Below are 19,339 nucleotides of genomic sequence, written 5' to 3' on the forward strand. Positions count from 1 at the left end.
GCCCCCGTGTCAAAAGAATTAATCAATGTCACGGCCGGTAATCCAAACCCGAGACCTCCTTGGTAAAAGACGAGCGTGCTAACCACTTAGTCCCGGAGCCGAACTTCTTGAAAAGGAAAACTGATCATCATTTTGAAAAATGTTAGTATAACGGGTGATTTTAACTTGCCTTTGATCATTGACAGTAACTGTACCTAATTTACTTAACTATGGACCAAAATACCTTGTTCTGGCTAATTTTATTGCTTTATTCAATCTGAATTCGTTTAACAACGTAAAAAATGCCAGTGGTAAAACACTTGATTTAGTCCTGTCCAACTATGTAGGAAATATTAATGAATTCAGAAAAGATAACCCCCTTGTGCCTGAAGATTCTAATCATCCTGCTTTGTATTTTGAACTGGTTGTTAACATTGAGCGAGTCAAAATGTCAGCATCTACAATTTCCAGAAGGCCGATTTTTATGAATTGTATGCATCGTTACAAAAATATGACTGGAATCAGTTACTAATGAGTGAAGACCCTAATAATGCAGTAAGCTCTTTTTATGAAGGCCTTAATAAACTTTTCACAAAATGTGTTCCTAAAAAACAGTGAATAAGAAAAGAACGTACCCTTGTTGGTTTACATTAGATATAATTAAAATGTTGAAATTAAAGGAGACTCACAGGAAGCACATGAAACATTCCGAATACATCTACAAACAATTAAGAAAACAGTCTAAGACACTTATTGCAAGGTCATATCAACACTATACATTACAGTCACCGAATAATATAAAATAGCATCCGAAAACGTTTTGGGGTTTCATAAAAAGTAAACGAAATAATAGTTTGTTCAAACAGTGTATGTCATATGGTGGAAACCATTGGTAACTGCGGAAGGATTATCCAACGCGTTTGCATGTTATTTTCAAACTGTTTATGCACCCCAGGTATCTTTATATATAGCCTCTGAGTCAGTATCATGATTACTGCTCACAGTTTACAGATGGGTACTATACGCGAAGATGAGTACAAAGACGCAGTAACAAAACTTAAGGCATCTAAATCGGCGGGATTTACTCCTTACATTATTAAAGGATGTGCAGAGGTGCTAATGGTTCCACTATGTGCCATATATAATTTCATTTTAAAGACGCAAATATTTCCTGAAATTTGGAAAACAAGTAAATTAAGTCTGATCCTTAAATCTGGTGATAGTTATAAATTGAGAACTACAGAGCTATCTCAATAATATATGCTCCAGCGAAGCTCTTTGAACAAATACTCTACGTTAGAATATTTAATCACATCAAACCATACGTATCAGAATTTCAGCATGGGTTTTATCCCTAGCGTTCTACTATGACTAACCGTATGAACTTTATTCAGGATGTTTCTGATTCAATGAAAGAAGGGCTTCCTATCGATGCAGTTTATAGCCTACTGATTTTGCAAAAGCTTTTGATAGCATTGATCATGGTATACTTTTGAGTAAATTACCATTATTTGGTTTATGTTCAGAGTTTTTGGAATTAATTTCTTCATATCTGTCAGACAGAAAACAGTTTGTATCTTACGCACAAAATACTTCATTCCAGTTCAAAGTTAATTCTGGAGTCCCTCTGGGCTCAAACCTTGGTCCATTGTTATTTTTATTATTTATAAATGACTTACCGAAAGTAATAAAATATTCAAAATACTTACTCTTTGCTGACGACTTGAAGATTTATAAGCAAAGTACTGGGTATGATGATGCTATGGAATTGCAAACCTATCTGAACAACTGTTACAAATAGTGTGTTGCAAACAGGCTTTTTTTAATATTAAAAAGTGCTTTGTGATCACATTTTTTCGTAATAAGAATGTGTCTGTGCATAACTACAGTATAAATGGTGAGATATTGCAGAGGTGTAATCTAGTAAACGATTTGGGTGTTATGCTTGATTCAAAACTTTCATTCAACAGTCATGTTCATAAAATTACAAACGATGGATTTAAACAATTAGGGTTTGTTATTAGAAATACTCGGGAACTTAGCGATTAATATACTTTAAAAATCTTATTCAGTCATCTTGTTAGTAGTAAACTTGAATATGCATGTGTAGTGTGGGCTCTTCAGTACATGTATACAATTAACGAAATAGAAAAAATACAAAAACATTTTTGCGATATTTATATTTTAAAAGACATAACCGATCATCATATCATCATAGGGTATAACTCTATTAAATGAATTAGGCTTAATGCAGCTCAGTACACGTAGAATATTAGCTCAACAGATATTTCTTTACATGACAGTTAATGGAATATTAGATAACCAACAGTTTCTTAAAATAATCAACGTCAGTACCAAGAGGGCAACTCTTCGTTTGAGACAAACATTTTACTGCCCCTTCTCAAGCACTTCACATCATAAAAATTTACAAATGTGTGAAGTGTAGTATATAACAGAATATCTTCAGATATCAGTCAAATAGATTTGGCTTTATCACTTCCTTTATTTTCAAAAGTGTTAAAACAATATTTACATCAAAATGAATAATGTATTGGAGAAAATTAATTCAGAACTGAAATATGACATATGTAATTTTACTATTATTTTGCCAATGTATATGTGTTTGTGTATTTACTATTCTTATGAACATTTTTCTTTTTTTCCTCTCTGCTAATTTGTTTTCTTCTCCTTTAACTTTGATATTTTATATGTTTGTATGATTTATTGAAAATATGTCTAAATTATTCTTAATTTAGTCATGGCAATCTTGGTTTTTTAATTGTTATATATTCTTTTGTATGTATAGGTACCATTTGTATATTATTGAATGTATTTGGTATCATCCATTGTAATTGGGGATATACCCTGTTATGGATGTATTAATAAATAAGTATTAATAAATAAATAGATGCCTTAGATTATATTTATCATTTTATCTCATGGTCGTCCGTGCACATAGTACAGTATAAGTGCCATGTTTGGACAAGTGAGGCGGAGAACCTCACACACTTCTAGCGACCAGAGATTAAATTCCTTCAGTGTGCGAAGCTAGTGTGTTGTGACGAGTCATATTTGTTGTATATTACATGAGCGCACGCTGATCTTATCACGCCAGCCGTACTAATGCGCCCCGTGTCGTGCATCTGAACTAGCGAGCCGAACATATCCGACAACTGCCGAGATCATCCATGTCCCTCTCACTCACTAGAAATTAGTTCGATGATGAAGCAGTCGTTCGCGGAACGTCAAAAGGAGAACAACGTGCGTCAGTGTGCAGTGTGTGGAAGTATTGAACAGTTGGTCATTCTCATTGAGATATCTGATAATTGTTAGTGACGGGTGTCGCGAGTGTAAGAATTGCAATGACGCGGTGACATTTGATTGGTCTAATCTAACCTATTTCCGTTGCCCATCACAATTTTATTGCCAGAGATTGTTAATAATAATAATAATGTCGCTAACCAGACATTTGCTGTTGTTTGTGGTGTTAGTGTGTGGTACATACGGACTTGTCGACTATTGTGCTGTCAACAAGTTCAATACCAACTCAACATATTTACAGTTCACCAAAGAGATCAGCTCTGAAGAGTATGCCATCGCGGGAGCATTCAAGTCTCTTCATTGTTGCGCCAAAGGGTACCGCAGCATTGAGTGGTGAGTTACGTCATTCTTGTGGTCTGGCTACAAGGAGACCAATCTGTAGATGTAAGCAATGTTGCGCTGACCAGATTTTCCTGGGACACTTAACTTCTTCAGTACTTGACATTTATTTGCTTACCTGGATGTTCTGATAATGTAGCAGCTAAAATCTCATGTTGAGAGCAGAATAATCTTGGATATTGGAAAGGAAAATGTACATTGCGCATACAAAAGAAAGTCAGGAGTCATTAGCAGCGAATATTGTTTTCAGCACTACTTGAGATTTTAGAATTTGTGTTGCCGACTTCAATATTTTATGCTCTGGCGCGCACGGTTACAGCTTAATTATACACTGTAAAAAAAAAAAAAAGTTTTAAACTTCATATGTCTATTTTTTCAGGACACAGAGACAATTATCCCCGTAAAAGCCAGGACGTCTGGTCAGCTTAACAATGTACAAATATGCTGTGTTCTGTTTGTAGGGTTTGCTTGACTGTTACTCCAACTTCTTATTGGCATTATACATTGTTGTCTAAATGTGTGCATAATACGATGTCAGGGGCACTGCACATCAAGGAAGTATAGTTTTTTAACTAACATACGTTATTTTGGTATCAATTTTCATTGCTGTAATTATTTTTCAATAATTTGGTGCAGGTCTTTTGTGGGGGCGTGGGGCGGTGTTGCGAGAAATGGCGGGGGTAGGCATTGGAGGACGGACAACAGAGAGTGAGCAATCCCCATCGAAAAATGCTTGCATTCTAATGATAGTTCTATTTTAAAATATAGGGCTTAGGATAGCTTCGCGAAAATATTCGTTGAAGCAAAGAAGATATAAATGTAGATTTCCCCGCTGCACAATAAAGTATAGAATCGTGGATATGTTTGTGGGCATGACGCACACAGGTTACAACGGTCACGCCAAGACCCCCAGCCCCCCCCCCCCCCCCAAAAAAAAAAGAAAAACATATCCACGTGTTAATCTAGCGAACGAGTAGAGATAAGCGTATTGACAATCATTCAATACGCAGAAGAATGTTTTGAGATCAGTTCTATTAAACTCCTTAACGCGCTATATCATTGCCTAGTTGTACTTCCTCTTAAAAACAATAATCACCACTTTCACTGTTCACGTACGATATTTTAAGTCGCAAATACTAATATCTGTGCCGAGATGTTTCATCGTTTAACAGGTGTCTCAGGATTATCCCTTAATTCCGCTACTTTCTTTCCAAAACAATGTCCGTCCTGAATTTCTGATGGTTTGATACCACATTCGGGTAGATCTTTGTGCACCTCTGTCAGCCATCAGGGATGGAAGTGTTTGTCGTGATCTTCACTTATCAGCCTCCTCTTATTGTTTATTTTTTAATTTACTTCGCTTTAGGTCAGTATGAGGCCAAACACCCATCTGGATATAACAATAATTTGCTTTGAACTTCATTACAAACCATTGTGTGAGTTTGGAATATATGTTACACATCATCACATTATGATGACATAAATATCGATATAAAATCAGTCAAATCTGGAAAGAAGTTTTTGTTACGTAGTTCCTAATAATAGTATACACTGATTTGTCTTTAGTCGCCCGTAGTGTACTTACATAGGTTGGTAACTGTTGCTTAGCGTGAAACAGAGATGCAGTTCTAATCGACACAGTTTGCTGTTGGTGGTAATCAGCACATGCAAAAAGGAGGTGGTTTAGTTCCTCAATCGACTGGCCATCATATCAGCCACCTCTTTCTTGAGTGGTGGTGGTGATTGTTTTAATACGAAGCACAAGAGGGCAACCATCCTCTTATTAACACTGCTTGATGTTGATGCTTGTTGTTTTAAGGGGCCTAACATCGAAGGTCATCGGCCCCTTATTAACACTAATCAGAAGTAAAACATGGAAGGGGTTTGATACTTTGAAACATAAGGTATCGGCCAAAGAACGAAGGTTGTGAAAATGAAAGACTACCTAGGCCTCGCAACCTAATACCGTCGGGGTCGGAAAAGAACAAGATTTGAGCAAGGAAGGTCGGATACGATAGATGAAAGTGAGGAGCCTGGATGCCAACAGTTTCAGAGCCCCTGGTCACCCTTTTAGGCAGGAGATACCATCGATGTTAATCTACCGCCCCCGACCCACAGGGGATGATCCTCTTTCGCGAAGCTCGCATATAATGTAATTCAGAGTTGGATCTCTGTCGAACGTAAATCTTTCTGACACACTATTGGATCATGAAATATTCCTAAGTAAGTTTCTTCCCTTCCCTTTAGTTGTACTTCCTCTTAAAACAATAATCACCACCACCACCTTTCCTTCCCTCTCCCCTCAGTCGTAGGATTGTCTATTTTGGCCTGTGTATCCTGAAAGTAGTGGCGTGTGAGGTAGTGTCAGAGATATTATTACTAACTGTAAAGAAAAATGAACCTTAACTACATGATACTGTAGGAATGATGTTTGCATGACATATTTACCCACTCCTACAGTGCCGTACGGTTAGGGGCGCGCAGCTGTGAGCTCACATCCGGGAGATAGTGGGTTCGAATCACACTGTCGGCAGCCCTGAAGATGGTTTTCCGTGGTTTCCCATTTTGACACCAGGCAAATGCTGGGGCCATACCTTAAGGCCACGGCTGCTTCCTTCCCACTCCTAGGCCGTTCCCGTCCCATCGTCGCCATAAGACCTGTCTGTGTCGGTGCTACGTAAAAAAAAAAGCAGTCCTACAGTAGGCCTATCATGTATTTAAGGTTCATTTTCCTTTACACTGTAACGACAAAATAATAATTGACGGGACAGCATGTGCAGAGTTAACTTCCCGCCAATATTCAGGCATGTTATTTTGCTCGGGACGCAGCAGAAGAGACAAATCACATCACAACAATGGTCAATATAATAATATTTTTGATCCTCGAAGTGGTTTCTCACGTCTCGTCCAGGCAAATGCCGGGATGTTACCTTTCGATTTTCCCATCCTCCACAAGACACCTGTTCAGCTTAGCAGGTGAGGCCGTTTGGGCGAGGTACTAGTCCTCCTCCCTAGTTGTATCCACCCGACAGAAAATCTCACGCTCCAGGACACTGCCCTTGAGGCAGTAGAGGTGGGATCCTTCACTGAGGCACAGGGAAAACCAACCTTGGAGGGTAAACGGGTTAAGAAAGAAATACTTTTCGATAGGCCCAATAACATAGGTATTTTAAAAAATACATTTCAGGCATCATTTCATCCAGCTTTCTGTTTACCCTCCAGCGTTGGTTCTTCCCTGGGACTCAGTAAGGAATCTCGCCTCTACCACCTCAAGGCGTTCCTCAAGGGCTGTGTCCTGGAGAGTGAGAGACTTTCAGTCGGACGGATAAAACTGGGGAGTAGGACCAGTACCTCGCTCAGGCGGCCTCACCTGCTAAGCTCAACAGGGTCCTTGTTGGGGGAAGGAAAGATTGGGAGGGTTAGTCAAGGAAGAGGGAATGAAGCGGCCGTGGCCTTAAATTAGGTACCATCCCGGCATTTGCCTGGAGGAGAAGTGGGAAACCACGGAAAACCATTTCCGGGATGACTGAAGTGGGAATCGAACCCACCTATACTCACTTGATCTCTAGAGGCTGCGTGGACCTCGTACCACTTTTCATATTTCGTGGCACAGCCGGGAATCGAACCTGGGCCTCTGCGGGGTGGTGGCAGCTAATCACACTAACCACTACACCACATCCAGCGTTAATACAATTATTTATAGTCTAGATTGAAGTACCTTATTCTCAGACTTTACATACCGATTTTCCTTTCCATTTTGTTCATCTTGTGGTTCGGCGTTAGCAACAGAAATCGAAATTCGTGGAATATCTGTTATCATAGCCGGTACGGTAAAATGAAATGGCACCGGGCGAGTTGGCCTTGCGCGTAGAGGCGCGCTCGAATCCCACTATCGGCAGCCTTGAAAATGGTTTTCCGTGGTTTCCCATTTTCACACCAGGCAAATGCTGGGGCTGTACCTTAATTAAGGCCACGACCGCTTCCTTCCAACTCCTAGGCCTTTCCTATCCCATTGTCGCCATAAGACCTATCTGTGTCGGTGCGACGTAAAGCCCATAGGAAAAAAAAAATGAAATGGCGTATGACTTTTAGTGCCGGGAGTGTCCGAGGAAATGTTCGGCTCGCCAGGTGCAAGTCTTTTCATTTGACTCCGGCAGCGACCTGCGCGTCGTAATGAGGATGAAATGATAATGAAGACGACACATAAATTCAGACCCCATGCCTGCGGACTTAAGCATTGGTGGTTAAAACTCCTGACCCTGCCGGAAAGCGAACCCGGGACCCTTGTAACAAAAGGTCAGCACGCTAACCATTTAGCCGCGGAGTAGGATAGCCGGTACAGTAAATTTGTATAAGACAGATATGATCGGAAATTTAGCATTTACGAACCCACTGTTCCCTTCTATCGACGTGAATACGGGCGGCAAGTGTAAATCCTGAATTCTTCGAAGAAAAGCTACCAGAATCGTTGATGAAGAATGTGGTCGTCAAAGCCTTGATAGGTCCATTATCCGTATTGAAAAATGATTTATATACAGTTACAATGTATTTAGTATCCTTTGCCCTCCTGGGCAAAATCGTTATGGGGGAAGTGTTCATTCTCTGAATTAATATATTTATATTTTTTCTCCGGGTCAGTGGCGGCCCGTGGATAAAGCGTCTGCGGGTGCACTGTTGTCGAAAATGTGTTGAGATTTTTTTGTTACCTACTTGATGTTTACATAGATGTAAAATAGTGACTGCTTGATTAGAAACGCGACTTTCCTTTAAAGGGACAAGGCTACAGCTCGAAGAAGTTACCAAAACAATGAAGATGAAAGACAGAGAATATGAGGTGCAATTACTTAAAGTTGATCAATTTTCCTCTGATTTTGCTTTCGTACAAATAACTTCAAGAACGTGTTAGGCAGACTACTGTTGCTTATGTATTGACGTATTTTGCTGCTTGCTATTCATAAAGCACGCATTACTAATGTAAAGATCCAGGGGCTCACAACTTGGGAGCGTGGGTTGGCGACCACGGGGCCCTTAGCTGAGTTCTGACATTGCTTCCACTTACTTGCACCAGGCTCTTCACTTTCATCTATCCTATCCCACCTCCCTTGATCAGTTCTTGTTCTTTTCCGACCTCGACGGTATTAGAGCACTCGAGGCCCAGGGAGTGTTTCATTTTCACGCCCTTCGTGGTCTTTCTTTGGCCGACAACTTCATTTTCAAAGTGTAGGATCCCTTCCATTTTTTCTCTATGATTAATGTTATATAGAGGATTGTTGCTTAGTTGTACTTCCTCTTAAAACAATAATCACCATCACCATTTACTAACGAAACGTTTCATTAATTATATAAACTTAGGCTACGTACGCCTATTGATGCTATACAAAACGTGGTTAACCAAAATGTTCTGGTTCATTGCGGTTAATTATATCAGAATTGCAAAATCATCAAATTAAAACCCCTCCAAAACATACCACATACGGCAAACTTTAACAGCGCGCTCTGACAGTGCTTCGGCTAATTTCGTAACTGCTCGATGTAATTCGTGTCTATCGCTGGTCCAGTCGCCAGCGATTCCTAGGCTACAGTATGTTTTCCCTGCTCCTCACAACCCCTCGCCTAGTGCACCTCCTTACGTCTCACGCCCCAGCTCCCGCATTCCTGAAATTGAACCTCTTCGCTGGTTCCAAAGAGCAACAGAGTGTTGATGTCAAAAATACCGCTACGCGCGTGGTTATACTGAACTTATTAAAGGAATAGGTTGTAATAAACCATTTTTCACAGACCCATCTATTTCTAGAGGGTTCACTGAACCATTCAACATATAGAACGCACCGCCACTGCTCCGGGTACTCCAGTTTTTCCTGTCATTCATTCCAGCAATACTCTCCAATATCATTTCATTCCGTCTGTCATTCGTTAATCATTGCCCTAGGGGAGTGCGACAGGCTTGGGCAGTCGGCACAATTCCTATCCTCACCGCTTCCTTCATTCTTTCCTGACCCGGTCAAATGCCTGGAAACAGGCTGTGGATTTTCACACACACTTTAGTTATGTACTATTTATCGATAGGACCACTAATAACAGATATTTGAGAATACAATACCAAATACCATGTCACTCAGTGTGAATATAATTATTTATGGTCTAGATTATAGTTCCTTATTCCCAGACATTTTCTCGTTATGTGCGTACAGGAAGAGAAGACGGAAAATTGTACACTTCTTACTGTGGACTCGATCGATACAGAAATACCATTCTTTGAGCAATATACAGACTTATATACATAGGGCCTAGATTATTATTCTTTTCTTGTTTCGTTTCGGCCAACTAAGGAGCACGTCATTTCAACTGTTTCCCTTGAACTTTAATGTTGGTCCAGTATTCCTTCATTCGTATACGGTTTTGCTCCTTTCGCTCTTCCGTCCATGCCTTTCCAGTTTTCATCTTCGGCTTTGGTAGGAAACTCTGATGTTCTTGGAGTTTTTTCTTAAGTGGGACACTGGATATCTTCAAATGAGATCCCAATTTCCTGCAGATCTTTCTGTACCTCACTGAACTATGCTCCCCACTCGGCTGACGAAAATTTCTGGGGAGAACACTGAAACAGACACATCTCAGCCTCAGGCAGTGTCAATGCGAGACAAGAACAAGTGGGTCCGGATTACAAGTTCACGCTTGTCTTTCAGGAAAAGCTAACGCTTGGTTTGAGGAAACTGTAATCCGTCAAATGCCGCTGGCTTCCTGGGTGAATCACATACAGCAGTATACTTGTACCTTTCTACGAACATTGCAATTCGAAATTCTTGTTCAGTAAGATTATATTTTGGACTGTCTGAAAATCACGTCTCGTACATTGAACCCTCACATTTCGATACTTGGTCACTATTTTAATATAGATTAGCACCAACGAGCTTGATTAGCACAGAGAATAACTGGAGGCTTACGTGTCAGACATTTACTTTCTACCTCTGTTAAATTCTTTCAGATTCCATTTTTAGTCTACTGGTACAAGTTGAATGAAAATTCATTTCTGCCTGCTGTTCATAGCGAACTTCGCGCCTACCGTGTTTTATCACCTGTTGTTCCTAAAAAAAAAAAGAAAAAAAGGAGGCTTCCATGAGGTATGGTAGGGTGACTCCTTCTCTCACAAGGAAATTTGGAGAGGTGAAGGTGTTTAGTGAAATTGAGGGCATTGGTAGCCGTGCCCTATATTAGAAACTGTCCCAACATTCCTCTTAGTGCAGGAGAATGGGAAACCACGGAAAACTATTCTAAGGACAGCTAACTACGTATAGGCATGGCAGAGCCGTGGCCTGCTCGGTGGGTCGGTCGGAGTGCAGAGCTGACGGACCACGGACACTACCTCCAGAGAAATCATCTATCTTCTGCCAGGTGCTTGTTACAGACTTATCATCCTGTATGAAATGTGGGCACTTCTCCCTGCAGTACGACTATAAGCAGGCAGCTTTGTGTACTCGTCAGTCGTTGACATTGTAGTCGGGGGAAGCAAACCATGATGTTTGTGCCCTTTGAAATGTGATGATTTCGCGGTCAAACGTTCCGGTTTAGGGAAAATATAATATATGTTGAATTTAAAATACAAACAACTACTACATTCCTGATGGGGTTTGTAGAAAATAGATCCCAGAGAATTCAAGTAGGCGAAGCTTTATCAGAACCTGTAATAATTAAGAGGGGAAGTGGTGGTGATTATAGTTTGAAGAGAAAGTAGGCCTACAACTAGGCAAGCATCCTCTATATAACCACTAATTAGAGGGGAAAAAATGAAAGAGATCCGTCATTTCGAAAAATGAAGGTATCGGTCGAAGAAAGACAAGGGCTTCGAAGGGCGGTGAAAATGGAAGACTCCCTACGTAATACCGTCGGGGTCGGAAAAGAACAAGAATTGACCGAGGGAGGTCGGATAGGATAGAGGAAAGTGAGAAGCCAGGCACAAGTTAAGTGGAAGCAATGCCAGGACTCAGCTAAGGGCCCCGTTGTCGCCAACGCACTCTCCAAATTTCAGAGCCCCTTTTAGTCGCCTCTTACGACAGGCAGGATATACCGTGGGTGTTATCCTACCAGGGGAAAATGCAGGGTATTTACGGTTTAAATGAAGTGATAGAACAGTTGTAGGTACGAGGTTTAAGACGCCATGTAGTGGTGAATCAGGTAGGTAGATTGTATCGATTTGCTTGTAGATCTTACAATCATGTGCAAAGAATGCGGTTCGGATTTCACGTTAAACTATGCTCGTGATGGACTCGTTCTGAACGCAGCAGTCTGCAGCTTGACGATGTTTTATCACCATCTCACGTGTTATCTCGCGCACGTCAGTCGGACCGACAGCTACACCTACCTCATCTTATTGAGACATGACAATCTTTGGAATTGATTTCAAAACTGCTGTCGATACTACACACTTCAGTGGAGCGGCTCATTGTCACCAGCTCGTCCTTTTGTTCCCGAGATGCCAGGTTCTATATCCACTGAGGTTGGTGGCCTTTGAACTCCCACCCTAGCGGAGTGGGGGTCGGGCAACCCGATGGCGGCTCTTAGAAAACCAGAACAATTAAACGGACGTTTGGTGGATTTTAATTAAATGTTAACCCTTAAATACTCGCGTCCGTTCGCAGTGACCCGAGTGAAATTTTTAAAAACAATTTCCTTTGATTTTATACTGTACTAGCTGATGTACCCGTGCTACGCTACGGGATTCTCAGAAAGACTGATTTTGTGGTTTTCCTAACTGAAGTCAACATAGGTCATTACAAACATGTCAGTAGGAATGTAGCGATTAAAAGCAATGTTATATAAATTACTCCATGAAATGAAAAACAGCACATTTTCTCACTTTTAACGAACAGTCCTACGGTGCCGATCTAACAGTCCGAAGTTCGAGAGCTGGAATGACCAGGCCGTAAACAGCCGTAAACACTCCTCTGCCATTATTCCGTTAAATATACACACTGCTCATTCCAATCAGTGCCTCAGAGTAGGGATTGTATAGCTCGAATGCTACGATGAACCAGTGTGTTACGTAAGACCTACCATTAGTATCAGAACATTTATGAACCAGAGTATTGGCATGCTAAAGAAGAAAGTTATCTAACTCCCCAGCTACTTCCCGTCAATATTCAGACAGGCTGTTACACTCGGTGCGACCGGGCGAGTTGGCCGTGTGGTGAGGGGCGCGCAGCTGTGAGCTTCCATCCGGGAGATAGTGGATTCGAACCCCAATATCAGCAGCCCTGAATGTGGTATTCCGTGGTTTCCCATTTTCACACCAGGCAAATGCGGGGGCTGTACCTTAATTAAGGCCAAGGCGGCTTCCTTCACACTCCTAGCCCTTTCCTATCCCATCGTCGCCGTAAAACCTATCTGTGTCGGTGCGACGTAAAGCAAATTTAAAATAAACAAAAACGCGGTACGCAGAGTAATCCTATCTATCGGAGATGAGTGGCAACAAAAGACACAAAGCACACCACAACAAACAATGGTCAGTGTAATGTTATTGTTGATCAATTTTATGAGTTTTCTATATTGTAGGCCTACACATTTAGTTTTCTTTCGACTCTGTGATATTAGGGCGCCTTATAAAATTATTTATAGCGTAGACAGTAGTTACTTATTCTCCGACTTTACATACCGATTTTCATTAAATTCGGTTTACCCATTTTCTCGTGACTCGGCGCTGACATGGACTTACTAACAAAAATCCAAATTCATTAATATCTCTGTGTTCATAGCCAGTATGGTAAAATGTATGACATAAATGATCGGAAATGTAATACTGTTTAAATTTAGTTATGTGGTATTTATCGACAGGACACTGATATAACTATTTGAGAATTACATTTTAGGCTTTCCCCAAAACTATCGTTTTACTCAGCGTGAATAAAATTATTTATGAGCTAGGTTGTGGCGACTTATTATCCGACTTTTCATACCGTATTTCATTGACAGGATCACCAAAATATTTGAGAATTAAATTTTAGGCCTTTCCCTAAACTAGCATTTCTCTCAACGTAAATAAAATTATTTATGGCCTAGATTATAGCAACTTATTCTCCGACTTTGCATACCGATTTTCATTAAATTATCTTTAGCCGTTATCTCGTGATGCGTGTACATACATACAGACAGACAGAAATTACGGACAATTAAAAAGTGCATTTCCTTGTTACCGTCGACACGGCCGATACAGAAATGCCATCCCTTTTAAAAAGTTCTGAGCACTGAAAATCCCTAATGTATAAACGTTCACCGACAAATTGAGTTTCATTTACCCTGCAAACTCCTTGTAAACCACGTTTGTGTTATTGCCTTTTGGGGCTAAGATGACCATGCAACATAGAACTGTACATATGAGAAAGAGTCTTCTCCAAAAAAAAAAAAAAAAAAAAAAAAAAAAGCTTATTTTTAAAGGAGATTCCAAATATCTATCTCCACGTCGTAACATTTTCAGTTTTTGAGATAGGCTATAAGAATCCCTATAAAAATAATTAATCTCTTTATCAGTCCTTCCCATTTTCCGAAAACAAAAAGACACACATGTTCCTTTACTTTTAAAGGAGATTCCAAACAACAATTTTCATGTCTGTACCCATCAGTTTTTGAGACATAAGTACCCATATTAGAAGAATTCATTTTTTTCACTTCTTTTCACCCCTCCCCCCTCCTTAAGTGAATTTTCCGAAAACAAAAAATACATGTTCACTTATAAAATAGCTTCTAAATACCAATTATCACGACTGTAACATCTTCAGTTTTCAAGATATTTGTCCTCATAAAAGGAATTCGATTCCTTTTCACCTCCTCCCCCAAGTTTATTTTCCCCCTACAACGCGCTTTTCTTTATTGTAAAGGAGATTCTAAATACCAATTTTCACGTCTGTATGAACTTTAGTTTTCATAAGGTATAAGTATCTTCATACAAATAATTCAATACATTTTTCAATTCTTTCAGCCCCCTTAACCGGATTTTTCGAAATGAAAGGAATATGTGTTACTTTACTTTTAATGGAGATTCCAAACACCAATTTTCATGTCTGCAACATCTATTTTTTTTTTAGATATAAGTAGACTCATGCAAATGATTTAGCCTAACTAATTTTTCAATTTTTTTCACCCCCACCTAAGTAGATTTTCCGAAAACAGAAAATATGCATTTCTTTATGTGATTCCAATCACCAATTTTTTACGTCTGTAACGTCTTCAGTTTTTGAGATATCAGTATCCTAATACAAAGAATTCAACCCACTTTTCAGTCCTTTCTACCCGCCCCTCCCCAAGTGTTTTTTTCTGAAAACAAAAAATATATGTTTCTTATTTTTGAAAGGGATTAAAAATACAAATTTTCACTTCAGTAACATGTTATGTTTTTGAGATATACTGTAGAAATTCTCATTCTAAACATTCATTCCCTTTTTTGTTCCCCTTAAGTTTTTTTTTTTTCGAAAAAAATTATCTACGTCTCTTTACTTTTACAAGAGTACCAGTTTTCAAGTCTGTAACATGTTAAGTGTCTGAGATATATTGTAGTCCTAGACATATTTTTTTAAAATTTCTACCCCGTGCGTCACACCCGTTCACCCCCCTAGTCATTGGATTTTTCAGAAAGCAAAAGAATACGTGTTTATTTTTAAAGGAGATTCCAAATACCAATATTCATGTCTGTAACATCTTCAGTTTTTGAGATATAAGTATCCTCATAAAAGGTATTCGACCAATTTTCCCCCTTTTTTTCAACCCCCTTAATGGGATTTTGCAAAAAAAAAAAAAAACACGTGTTTCCTTATTTTTAAAGGAGATTCCAAATACCAAGTTTTACGTCTGTAAACTTTTAAAGTTTAGAGATATAGATACTCTAATTTTAAACATTTCTAAAAATTCACTCCATTTGTTACTCCCGAATCTGCGGCCGTGGAAGCCATTTTTTTATTTAAAAAAAATACGCGTTTCTTTATTTTTAAAGGAGATTCTAAATACCAATTTTTAGGTCTGTAATATCTTCAGTTTCTGAGATATAAGTATCCTCATTAAAGGCATTCAACCCATTTTTCACCCTTTTTCACCCCTCCTAGTGAAATTTTCCGAAAACAAAAAAATACTCGTTTCTTTATTTTTAATGGAGAATCAAAATATCAATTTTTACATCTGTAGACTTTTAAAGTTTCCAGATATAGATATACTCATTTTAAAAATTCACCCCCCCTTTTCATCCCCTTAGCGACGGAATATCAAAAAATCCTCCCTTAGCGAGCACCTACATTGTAATATAAATGTATCCTCAAAATTTCATTCCTTTATGTCCAGTAGTTTTGGCTCGGCGATGATGAATCAGTCAGTCAGGACAAGTTATTTTATATATATAGATTAGCCTATACCGTATGTAAGTTATGGTGCGGGTCCATGGTTTAACTGGTTAGAATTCTGGAGTTCAGTCAAAGGGTGTCTGGGTTCGATTCCAATCAATCACTACTGATCTGCATTAGGGTAATCGCCCCGGTGGTAGATTCCCTATCTGTTGTTTTCCTAGTCCTTTCTTAAATGATTACAAAGAAATTGGACATTTATTGAACATCTCCGTTCGTAAGTTATTCCAATCCCTAACTCCCTTTCCCGGCTGGGTCGGGGATTTTGACCTCCATCGGCTATTTCCTTCAGCTCGGGACTCGGTGTTTGTGCCGCCTTCAACATTAGATTTCTTCCCATGTATTGCCCATTCTCACAATTGTGCAGGTCCCCCATGAGCGTCATTTCAAATTTCCGGAGGCCCCATACGCCATTTAACATTATGTAATAATCGTTACTCTACTGTATACTGTTTGTATTGAGACCGACATAAACCTTCAGTCCTCGATCGAGTGGAATCAACCGTAAGAACTTAACATCCTTGGCCCGGCCAAGAATCGAACGCTTGGCCCTGTAAACCGAAAGCCACTAGGCTGATTATTCAGCCAAGCATCAGGAATTCATATTGTGTATCAGAATAAATGTTTTTCCTTTATATTACGTCATGAATACACTTAGGCTTTTTAATTTGCAAGTGTGGGTCGAAAAGACCCGACGCGAGTGTTTATGTATCTTTCCGTTACTCGAGTCCTTAAGGATTAAGGATATCTTTTAGATTATGGGAAAGTCATTCCCAGTGTCTATTGAATATGCCATTTCAAATAACTTGTGAAAACAATTTCTCTTGAAAATGTTCATGCAGTTTATTCAAAATATGGAATTTAGTAGGTAATGCATGTTCAAAAAAAAAAACTTTGATTTTTCTGTATAGGCCTGTAATTTATATTCTGAGATATAAAGAATGCACCGAGCTCGATAGTTGCAGACGCTTAAGTGCGGCCAGTATTCGGGAGACAGTGGGTTCGAACTCCATTGTCGTCAGCCCTGAAGAGAGTTTTCCGTGGTTTCCAATTTTCACAGCAGGAAAATGCTGGGGTTCTACCTTAAGGCCACGGCCGCTTCCTTTCCACTCCTAGCACTTTCCTCTCTCATCGTCGCCACAAGTCCTATCTGTGTCGCTGCGACATAAAGCAACTTGTAAAAAATATAAAGAATGCGAACAATAATGTACAACGGGTGATTGTTTGGTCCGCCCTGTCAATATATTATTAATATTTGAATAATTTATACGTACATGTTTCGGGAGCCTTAACTCCCTTCGTCAGCGTATTTACATCAAAATCTACCTTATCCAAGACTCAAGATACAAAATCTTATCATATTACATTAACCATTGTCCTGTATAACCTCAGCTCTAGAACACTATATGTACACTTTGCGGTTTTTGTATTATAATGCATGTTGTAACCCAAACACGTAAGACATAGAACATATTTAAAAAACACTGTAATAATTAATAATATATTGACAGGGCGGACCAAACAATCAGCCGTTGTACATTATTGTTATTACGAGTCAATACGGACCAATTAAGGACCGATATGGTCAAGTTTGTCGAATGCGGTATTCTGTAACAAATTTTATGATAGCTTATAGACATGAAAAAAAAAAAAATCCAGCAATCAAAAATTCCACATACAGGTTTCCTGTAAGTTACATAGGGCATACATTTTGTGAAGTTAAACGAAATATTGCAGTAGAAGAAATGAGTTTCAGTGCAGAAAATACCGAGCAGGTTGGGAGATTGAATCCAGGCAAATTGTATACCACCTCTTCTACACTGCCGGCCAGTCCACTTGGCCACCAGGCCGGTGGCTTTTTGCTTAAAAGTGCTCCTTCGTGTTGTTTGGAAACAAATGAAAGGAAATAACTGCATGGAGTTAATCCTCTGCTCAAGGTTGCTTTCAACCCTTGGCTAACGGACATGTCTCAATTAGTGTGGTTCCAAGAATCTGGCAGTAGCTGTTTGCGGGATGTCCAGGTACTGCCCGCAGAAGCTGTGTCCTTAGTGTCTTCTCGGACGTCACTCGCTTCCCGATACGTTTTCACGCCTTTCTTCAAACAGCCCTTTTACAGCGGTTTATGGGAAGACTGATTTCAGTTGAGAGAGGTACTTTGTGATCACTGAGGCCCGTATTCACCAATGTCGGTTACTTGTGCTGTTTCCTTAGATTTCCAGAACTCCTATAATGTAATTATCTCGGATAACGCTCACTTCTGTATTCACCACATAATTTCTGCCCTTACTATCGAAATGTAAACAGATGTTTAATTATATTCGGGGCTTGCAAATGATTTATCATAAATGATTTCCGCTATTTGCCAGGGGAAAAAAAAGAAGCCTAAGAAGGAATTGTTATTGAATTTGGCGGCAGAAGGCATTAACGCAATAGAAAATAAGAAAACAAATCATAGCCTGCATATTGTACTGTATATTTCATTGAAAATATAAGGCAATATCCCTTAGTGTACCCATACCCAATCGTGTACCGTACACGATATGAACTATAATCGAGAATTCCTCTTAAGCCTACCAATGTATTGTGTTGGGAATTCCAGGTTATGTTGATCACAGATAACACTGACAGTGTTGAAGGTTTAGTTAACCTAAAACGTGTTTCGAAATAGTGTAGTCGTAGTTCTCAAAGTATGTACCGCGATCGTTTTACACTCCTAGGACGTTTATTGCATAATCTTAGTCATATTCCTCGGCGCTGTGATTTTCTTTCTCAGTTATACTCCAGCCGTCTACGAGCTGCCATCTTGAAAGGCTATTATCTTAGATTTCCTATTTTACCGGCCAACCTTTCTTTGCTTTAAACCAAGATAAAAGCTTTTACTCGCGTTGGTGACTACGAATTTGGTATAAATATCTTACAAACTGGCATATAATACAGACGGTTAGTTTCGTTCATGAATTCAGTCTTTAAGCACTTGTGAATTAACAAGGCGCTTCCCCTATCCTCTGTTTGCATCTATGTGTAGGTCATAGCCAGTTCATTCCCGTCGTGAAAAAAACCACTAGAAGCCTGGGTACAATTCCAAATCTTTCCGCGATGTTTATATGGAGTCAGGGCTGTTGACGGTGATTCGTCCGTCGGATGGAGACGTTAAGCTTCGAGCAGTCATCTTTGTGTTATTCGATAGAAGTAGGCTGTGTGTCAACAGTGGGTTTCACCCTCTTCCTACCTCAGTTTCCAGGACACGCGCAAGTCTCCCAGCGGTGTGAAATAACAAGACCTGCATCGGGCCACGTGACACTTCGTTGTTGGTCGGAGCAGTATCC

The 19,339-nt window shown here is 39.7% G+C and overlaps 1 protein-coding gene across 1 annotated transcript in view; it reads left to right on the forward strand.

The window, feature by feature from the left end:
* The first annotated feature begins 3,223 nt into the window (after nucleotides 1-3,223).
* The window catches only part of LOC136885521 (X-linked interleukin-1 receptor accessory protein-like 2), a 148,799-nt gene continuing 132,683 nt past the window's right edge, over nucleotides 3,224-19,339 (forward strand). Inside the window, exon 1 of the mRNA XM_067158122.2 lies at nucleotides 3,224-3,633. Coding sequence (XP_067014223.2) covers nucleotides 3,431-3,633 — 203 coding nt within the window. The 5' untranslated portion in view covers nucleotides 3,224-3,430. The remainder of the gene's footprint in view (nucleotides 3,634-19,339) is intronic.

The sequence above is a fragment of the Anabrus simplex genome, chromosome 14, assembly GCF_040414725.1.
Source record: "Anabrus simplex isolate iqAnaSimp1 chromosome 14, ASM4041472v1, whole genome shotgun sequence".
NCBI lineage: Eukaryota > Metazoa > Arthropoda > Insecta > Orthoptera > Tettigoniidae > Anabrus > Anabrus simplex.